General features: G+C 38.0%; 1 protein-coding gene across 2 annotated transcripts in view; it reads right to left on the bottom strand.

Moving 5' to 3' along the window:
- Positions 1-3,529: 3,529 nt before the first annotated feature.
- Positions 3,530-9,526, bottom strand: part of zbtb16a (zinc finger and BTB domain containing 16a) — a 112,536-nt gene continuing 106,539 nt past the window's right edge. For both annotated transcript variants that reach the window (XM_079834800.1, XM_079834801.1), the window contains exon 7: positions 3,530-7,926. In XM_079834800.1, coding sequence (XP_079690926.1) covers positions 7,697-7,926 — 230 coding nt within the window. In that variant the 3' untranslated portion in view covers positions 3,530-7,696. The remainder of the gene's footprint in view (positions 7,927-9,526) is intronic.

Here is a 9,526-nt window from a genome sequence, read left to right as displayed (position 1 = left end):
TTCGCCGCTCGAGGTCACTTGTTCAAAATAAAGGCGTAGCTTGATGCCTTGATTTCGTGGAGCTTTTATTATGCCCCAGCCGTTTCCGCTTTTTCCGGTCATGCTTATGTGGGGTAACGCAGCGCTGTTTTATCATATTAGATACATGAGTGTGTTGAAAGTTATGTTATAATTCTACTCTGTGCGTTTGCTCGGCGGCTACTATGAGACACTTATTAGGCATGGTAAAACATAGTACTCGCGGTAAATCAAGAAAACAAGATTTAAACAATAATACTGTTTTGAGCAAACATTAATTTTCTGTCGATTAATGTATCAAAACAGTTGCTCACCTGTCTTATAAAACACACAATATATTAAAGCATCTTTGGTGTTTCCATGGTTTCTACAAAATAAAACAGGAAATTGGGTGGGTATGATGTCATTGATGGGCGATGCACACGGTCTGTGTCCTGGTTAAAATAGCTTATTTCTCTAGATTTTAACATTCTTGGAAACATTTGGGATAATGTAAGTAGGCCTACACAAGTCAACTAATATATACATTTATTTTTTTTACTATTAAAATCTTACATATTGTGCCTTTAACTGCATTATACTATATATACTATAGTCAGTTCAAGAATAAGTTTTGCAATTTTATATTGTTTATTTGAAAGGATTAAAAGAGCAGTTTTATGTCTATTCCTGTATTGTTCAAGGTTGATATGGGAATTCGAAATTAATATTTATTAGAGAGAGTATTTGTACAGTAATCTTATTAAAATGTTGAGGATGTAATTAGCTGGTCATTTTCAGTAATTACTTTTGTAGAACTACCCAACTTATGATATAATATATGTGTGTTGTATTAATAGGCCTATTTTGTGTGGAATATATTCAGTACATGTTCGTAATTTGTGATCACGTAAAAATTTGACTTAAATTATATCATACATTTGAAATGCTATATATAGCTATGAATAAACACGCTTTTGGCGCTCAAACAAAATGCTAGCTGTTAGGCTGAGCTTTCGCTGTGTGTCTAGCCTTAACACTGGCAGATGTTTACAATAATTCAACAGGATCATAACTCAAACACGCACACAGAGTGTTAGACAGATACAATACCAGAGGGAGCATTAGCATAGCAGCGAATTGCCATTATTTGCTCAGATGGTTCCTGGTATTAACACAGAGCTCTATGTAATGAACACAGGCAGACTCACTAAAGCTCCGAGGTTTGTATTCTCAGCTTGTCTCCCCCCAGAATAAAAGAGAAGCAGAGACTGCTTTTGTTTCAGTCTATTTCCCTCCGAATGGTAATGAGAGCAGGCAGTGAAGGCACAGAACCTGTTCTCTTAATGATACACTACCTGCGACTCCACTTTGCTATCTTAAGGATTTGTCGGATAATGTATTCGCATCAAGTTCAGTATCGCGGCCTTGTTTTGTCCCCATACTCTCTTTAACTGTAATTTCAAACTAGTAGCCTATATATATTTGCCATATCAGCTGCAGGTGGTGCTAACTGAAAGCCATTAGTTTTTATTTAATAGGCTTTTCCTACTCATATATTTTTTTCAATAAACAAACCTAATCAGCAGTGTTTGGGAAGGAAAATAACAATGTTACAATATTGCATTACTCCCTAAAAAAGTAACCGAGTTACACGTTTTCTGTAAAGTGTTACATTACTTTTCCTCACCTTGGTTGGGCTTGTTTGTTTTTCAATAATAAAAAACTTAAGTTCTATTTTATGCAAATGTAATAACTCTTTCACACCAAGAACGATAAGATGACTAACGATAACTATTATTATTATTATTATACAAGCGTCCACACCATCTGTTTTATTCTAAACACAAGCTCGTTACAGCAGGGTGGATTCTGATTGGCTATCAATGTTTTTATCGTTCATCACCTGGATAAAATCGGATAACTGTGGTGCTATTCTTTAATATTGCGAACCTTTATCATTATCCTTGTTGTGAACGGACCTTAAATGGAGAAGACTCAGGCTGAAAGAAATACTAATTCACACCTGTATAGAGGGTGCAGACTCAAACAAGCCTTTCAGCAATAAAAATAGGATGCAGGATAAGTTCACCACTCTTTCTTCAGAAAAACAAAAAACAAAAAAACAAATGTGATGTTTACCTAAAGTCCTTTTTGGCTTATAAGCATCCTTTAATCGGATCATCGAAGGTCAGCAGCGAAGACGATCAAAGACGATTGATTAATAAAGCGAGATTAAATACATAAAGTATATTTGTATTATTTACCTATTTAATTATTGCAGGTTTGTGTAATGTGTCATTTTATGGTCCTTAATCTGTTTTTGTGCAAGTGAGATGAATAAATGCATACTCCCATCTAAAACTACAAAAACCACCATACCACATTGGCATCTGTACTTTACACCTAATTTCTCTCAACAGGCGTCTGTCTATAAATGGAAAAACAAAGTAACTTGCGCTTCTGTTTTGAACATTTTAAAAGTAATGGACTACTTTACTTGCTTGAAAAAGTAATCTGATTATGTGACTTGCATTACTTGTAATGCGTGACCCCCAACACTGCTAACAAGTAATGTTTAATGAAACTCCCTGACCTTGTTTTACAGGCTTCAAGATGCCTATAATGAACTACAGCAATTAAGCTATGTAATAGAAATTTGAAATTCAATCCCTCATGTCATTCCAAGCCTGTACTGTACAAAGTTCACACTTCTCTCTTCTTTACAGTAGAAGTGGATGGTGACAAGGAGCTTGCAAATGCCAAAAAGAGCATCATAGCAGTAGTCCATGCAATTTCTGCTTGTTTGACAACAGTAAATGTAAGTTATATAATCTTGTTTTTACAGCTGTGGTCACAATTCACTTTTTATTTGATGAAAAAGAGCAGCTTGAACATTTCCTTTGGTGTTCCACAGAAAAAAGTCCATCATACAGGTTTAAAACTACATGAGAGTGAAGAAAATACTGAATATTTACAGTGAAACCAAAACTTATTCAGACACCAGATATCATTTTTTACTAGTGGGTGCAGGACACTATAGTTAATTGTAAGTGAGGATAGCAAAATAAAGTAAACTGTCGCATATTATACCCAACAAATACCCAACCAGTAAAATTGATACAAATTTGGGACCAAAATTATTCAGACACTTTGACCTGACCATGTTTTGCTTAAGTGTTTTTCTTTAATTGCTAATGCGACCTTTTACACCACAGACTGAACAGAATGAAGCATTGCTTGGCAATTGGTTGACCTAAATTGGAATTATCTAAGTGTGTTAGACTTAAATTTAACAGCTGATTGGTTGATTGTAATCCATACCTTTCTATCAAAGTTCAAAGACATTATCAAGATGAATTTGTTCTGACACAGTTTAACTCTGAGTTCTTGTCATATTTTATTACCATTTTCTAAACTATAGCGCATAAACTGTGATAATGTGAGAAAATGTTGAAGGTGTCTGAATATATATATATAGTTGAACAGATGAAAAAGCCAGACAAACTTAAGTCCATTTTTTATTTTTTTTCTAACTGCAGATTTAAGGAATACAACTGAACATTGTTATTTTGAGACTCATAAATAAAAAAAAAATACAAAAAAAAAAAAACACTACAAAAACAATCTACTGTTAGTAGGATGTAAAAAATATCTTTCACTATTAAAGGCACAAAATTTACTTAGTGACAACACTGAGAAGAAAACCTGCAGCATTCAATCTCTTTAAATTCTTTATTTTTTCACACTCCATCAGAGAACACTGAAATGTTACAAAGAGATGCGTCTGATCCTACACCGAAAGAAAGACTACATCAGGAAACTGATGCCAGTATCTGTAGCACAACATCCAGAAAGTAGTGCTACAAAAAATAGCATGTTGCTGGAAAAGACAAAGGACCGCTGCAAAGCTCTAATGCAAATAAAAATGTGTACAATTGACGACAAACTGAAAAGAAAAAAAATTGGGCACCTTCTAAGATTAGGCTAAGATTAGGTGCTGAGGTAGACGTAACTATAACAATTCAAATAATAATAATAATAATAATAGAACAAACAAAAATAAAAACCCCAGAAACAAAACACTATATTCTTAAAGAGCAACAGGACTGGCACTTGTGCTGTCACAAGGGGGGGAAAATAAATCCAGACAAGCCAGTGAAGGAGAGGGGGAAGAGAGAAACCGCTTTGATACATAAAAAGCTTTATGCTTGGTCCGACAGGGCAATTGGTCCTCAGTGCTAATATAAAAAAAAGACAACGTCTTGGTGCTGTTACTCAAACAGTTTAGTTTTGACCTCAATGGCACATGCATGGCAACACAGCATGAAATGGCTACTCATTCTAGAACACCACACTGGAACACAGTGAGCCAACTCCAGGGATGCAATGACGACATGTGGCTAACCGTTTCTTCAACATAAGTACTTTAAACAACAAATAGACATGTCTAGTAGGGGCAGTACAAATGCATCCATTAACAACTCGCCGAATGTTAAAGGGAAGCCGTTGAAAGGTTTAATCAGCAAACCTGTTGCTGAGGCTAAAACGAAACAAAAAACCATGGAAATGAAAGCAAGTTTGATTCTCAAACATTAAGTTTTCCCCCTCAAAGCAGGATATTCATTGTGAAAAACGCACATATTCCTATTCAAGGAATGTTTGGCTTGTCTTTTCGAACTGTGTATAAAACACTACAATACTGTTGCATTTGATCGGTCGCCAGCGGAACCACTGAAAACGGACCAAATGATCATTTTTAAAACGACAACAAAAAATTGGCTCAAGTGAATCGATCCGAGATCATCATGGCACCCCTGGAGCCCTGAAGACACCAATAATTTTCTTGAAAATACAGAAACTAAGCAGATATATGTGGACAATTTGTTGAACAATTTCATTTAGGCACAAAGATATTACAGAAACATCAGAAGAACATTGAGGGAAGAACTATATCAATGCCAATATTTTTTTAATCACGGCGAGAGAAAAGTGGCATAGAACATGACTTTCAGATTAGTGCATTTGACACTAACGTGCTCTCACGCACACGCGCGCGCACACACACACACACACACAATACACACTCTCTTTCGGTCTCGAACACACACAAAGCAAAGTACAAAATCAAAAAGTTACACTAGCATGTGACTTAATATCTCGTATCGTTGCCACATATTGCAAAACTCTGTTTTACCCATTTAACATCAGTCGACATTATCCACTTACAGAACAAAATATATATTTCTGTCTTATTTCATGGAGCTACTAGTTTTTAAAATTCTCACAGGGGGCAAAAGATGCCCGAACTCACAGTGTTTTCCAGAAAACAACGGCAAGACACACGACAATTACGTTTCCTTTGACGCGTCTTCCCATCCCTTCTTTTTTTTTTGTCACTTCAAGTAAAAAACAAAACGTTGGCAACATTGATTGTTTTGTTTGAGAGATCGTGTGCAATGGAATTGATCATTGGCATCACCTCATTTTTTTTCGTTTGTTGTTATTTTCACAAAGGAGAATGTGGCTGATTTAGTCCTTCACCTGCAATGTATTGACATCCAGAAAGCAACATTTACCACTATAGGATCACGCACTGTCCAACATTACAGAAGAGGAGCAAGGCAAACGATTCAAACCAGAGAATAATGATATAAAAAAAGAACTACAAAGTTTTGCCCCGCTGCAACCTCAACAAATGGAAAAAGGGACTGACACTTAATACAAAAATATCACAATTTTATATATCAAATGGCCTCTGTTGGCTCTTGCTCAGGACTACACTCATACAAAGAAACATGTCAACTGACAGGATTTTAGTTTTTTTTTTCTTTTCTTCCTTTCATCTTTGATTACCACTTGCAGTCCCAATTGTCCAACGCACAATGCACTGCTGCATATGACCTGTTCTCGGCGGGTCACGCTCTGTGAACCTTCTTTTTTTCACATTACAAAACTACAATTCTATTCACATATTTTCAAGTTTAACATTGTTTTTTTTTTCAGACTTTAAAGTACTACACTTCACTTGTTCCATACGCACCTCCCAGATCAACTCGGACCCCGAACTTAAGGCTTCAGAAATCTCTTTTCTGCTCTTAAGGTAACATTTACAGGGGCGGGGGGACTGATAGGGAAAGTTATGATTATTTTTTTTGTAATCCACTTTTCCTATAAGCAAATCTTACCCTTTCATATTCGTCGCTTCCGACATACAACACTTGAAAGCGTGAGATGAAGTTGCAATAATGCAAAACACAATAGAAACAAAACTTAGAGGTAGCTTACAAAAACAACCAAACCCACAAGCTCTTCAACAAGCAGGGTTAGTAAAACAAAACAAAACATAATACCAAGTTTGGTAATATTAATGCAAGAAAATCAACAAAACGAATGTCAAACAAAAGACAAATAATCTCTCTTCACCATGGCACTTAATTTCTCTCTCTTCACCATGGCACTTAATTTCTTAAGTACTTAAAAGCACACACCACTTCAAATCCTGCCCGAAAGACAAACGCAAAAGCGAAAACGATCAAATTTACAAAGGAAAAATTAAAACACTAGCACATGAGGTCACAAAAAAAAACGAGGTAATTCAAGTACGATGTGCTGAAGTAAATCAAGGTATAATAGGAAACGCAGACAAAGCGAAAGGAACCAAACCAAAAGAGTCGATCTGCTCTGTTCTTCCTCGTGACCACCTGCGAACACACGGATATGTGCGGACGAGCCCTGTACGTCACAGTGCCACTCTGTCTACAAGCCACTGACCAAAGCAGCTTTAGTCATCATTTTGGTCTCTATAACAACAGCATAAACAGTTGATTAGATGTCTAGTGTGTAATGGGTGTTCTGTATGTATTGCCAAGTTTCAAACGGTTAACTGATTTTCAGACTTGGGCGCGAAGGAAGAGCTAATGTGAACATGTACAGTGTGCGCGTTATTTTGCTCAAAATCATCTTGAAAAGTGGCGCTTGAGAAATCAGTATCAAACAAAAACTGTCGTCGTGAAGTTAGCTTGTAATATGCGTGTACGAAGCTACGCCGAGAGGGGAAAAAAAAGTGAAATGACATTGATGAGCGGAGTACTGAGAGCTTAGCTGATTTGTACACTCGTTAAACCAATAAGCCCTTAATGAATGGGAATCATATGGGAGGGATCTGCGCGCTGACTGTCAGCTGGGCATTGTGAACATGTTTTGCAGGAAGCTTACGTCCCAGTTTGCAGTAATGACCCTGATGAACGCGACGGTTCATATTTGCTGTGGAGTACCTGACTGGCACATTACCACTGACGGATCTAAGTGCTTCGTGCACTGACATCTCTGCTGCGATCAGTCAGAGGTAAACACGGAGTGTCTCGTTCACACTACTGTCATGTACCAGGAGAGGGCATCCTTACGAAGTGTTGAAGTGTGTGTCGTTTGACTGATATAAGACATATTTATAGTCTGGGACGCAAGCGGACGTGTTGAGAATGAACTTCCCATATGATCCGTGCTGTGAACGGACAAACGGCTACAACATGATGCTTTTTTTTTTTTTTGCGATACTGATGGGTAAGATTTCTGTCTTTCTAGTTCCCGTTCCCACACTGCCTTTCCCAGGCCATCTGACAAATCCGTCCATTTCCTGACTGTGTTTCCAGGTGCTTTAATCCCTCGCCCTCCCACTCCCCTCCCTCTCCCCCACCCTTCAGACGTAGCAGAGGTACAGGTAAGTCTTCTCTATCCTCCAGTCCGGAGGGATGTCTTCAGGCTTGTGGCCCTTCATGTGCTTCTGCATGGCGGAGAGGCTGGGGCAATATTCCAGGCAGATGGTGCACTGGTACGGAGAGGCTCCGTTGTGGGTGCGCAGGTGTTTGATCATGGCCGAGTAGTCCCTGGAGCGCTGGTGGCAGAGCTTGCACTCAAACGGCTTCTCACCTGCACAGAGAATAGAAAATGTCAGGACTTTGCAAGACACGTCAAGAGATGTTGCACGCTGAATGGTTTTGCTTTTATGTTTGCGAACAGACAGATGACAGATGACAGACTATTCATCTGCATGGAAAAAAAATCAACATTCCAACGTTGACGATAAGAAGAAATGTTTCTTCAGCACTAAATCTGCATATTAGAATGATGTGACACTGAAGACAATTACCTAAATCAAACGAATTAAAAAATAATAATATATTTTAATTGTAATAATAATAATAATAATTCACAATATTACTCTTTTTTTAAATACTTTGTATTTCTAATCAAATAAATTCAGCCTTGGTGAGCATAAAGACTTGAAATTAATTAAATAAATTAGTAAATGCTAGTAAATTTTCGCTCTATTGTCTCAAAACAGAATAAGTGTATTACAATTGCAGCATTGAATGAAAAAATAAAACAAAAAACAAATCAAAATCACATGGAAGAGCGGTAAGACCGCTTTTTTTCCCCAAGGCTCGCGTATTTTTCCCAATAGTTTGAAATGGGAGTGCTGCGTTTTTAAAACGGCAGCAGCGCGACAATGTCTATTTTTTAGCGCTTATATATATTTTTGTGTTTTACCGGTCGCAGAGTTGAAGAATGCAGAACTTTGGGTGAAACGCTCATCACTGTCACTTTTTACCCAGCTGTCCAATCACAGTGGAGGAGGGGCGGGACAAATAAAACACAGACCAACCGCCACATTCTGCTTGTACAACGTCAACACATGACAACAAGCAGCATAATAACGGAACTAAATTATTTTAAACAAGAGCAAATACTTTACATTGTATCGACATTTCTATATAGAAACAACACAGAAACAAAAAAAATCTGTGAAATGAGATACTAGTAACACGACGGCAGATATTCCGTATCATAGCGAGCAAAGAGTAAAAAAAACCCCCGGAAACTTCCCCCCTAAACACGCTTTGGTGGGCACAGCCTAAATGTTGCACAAGACAAAATAACCACATAGTTAAATAGCAAATTTGTCCTTGCTTCAGAAAGTTGTCGGAAACCTCTTAACGCAAAGCGCAGCACATTCCCCCTGACAGTGAAAATAAGTCATCTAAACGCTGACCTTTAAAATGTCACTAGGGAAAGAAAGCATTGATAAGTTGAGGATTGAAGAATGCTTATGCTGGGTAAAGGCATCCTGGGAATGCAAAGTCTCTGCGTTGTTTGCTCAGGTCTTCTGTTTAACCGAGGGATCGAGGAACCTTGACCTCGGAGGTTCGAGCAATGTCACGTCCGTCTGCGTTTGCGTATGCAGAGGCCCTAATGAGATGGTCATTAAACCGTCGGGACTCCAGTGATACATGCACGTGTGGTCAGTGTACTTTAACTGCACTGTAAACAGGGCAGCCTCAGATAACCAGGCAATAATGAATTGCAAATGGAGCCGAGGTATTGATTGGCCATCGACAGCAGCGGTGCTGCCAATGTCGATGCTTCATCAAGCGGCTCCCTTTTTGCATGCGGTGGCCTTTGACTGTGAGCTTGTCGTTGTTCTTGTTATCTCAGGAGCTGTGTGCTCGCTGCGGAGGCTTTGCTCCAT

Source organism: Gobio gobio (assembly GCF_949357685.1).
Source record: "Gobio gobio genome assembly, chromosome: 14".
Taxonomy (NCBI): Eukaryota; Metazoa; Chordata; class Actinopteri; order Cypriniformes; family Gobionidae; genus Gobio; species Gobio gobio.
This window is presented reverse-complemented; position numbering and strand designations above follow the sequence as displayed.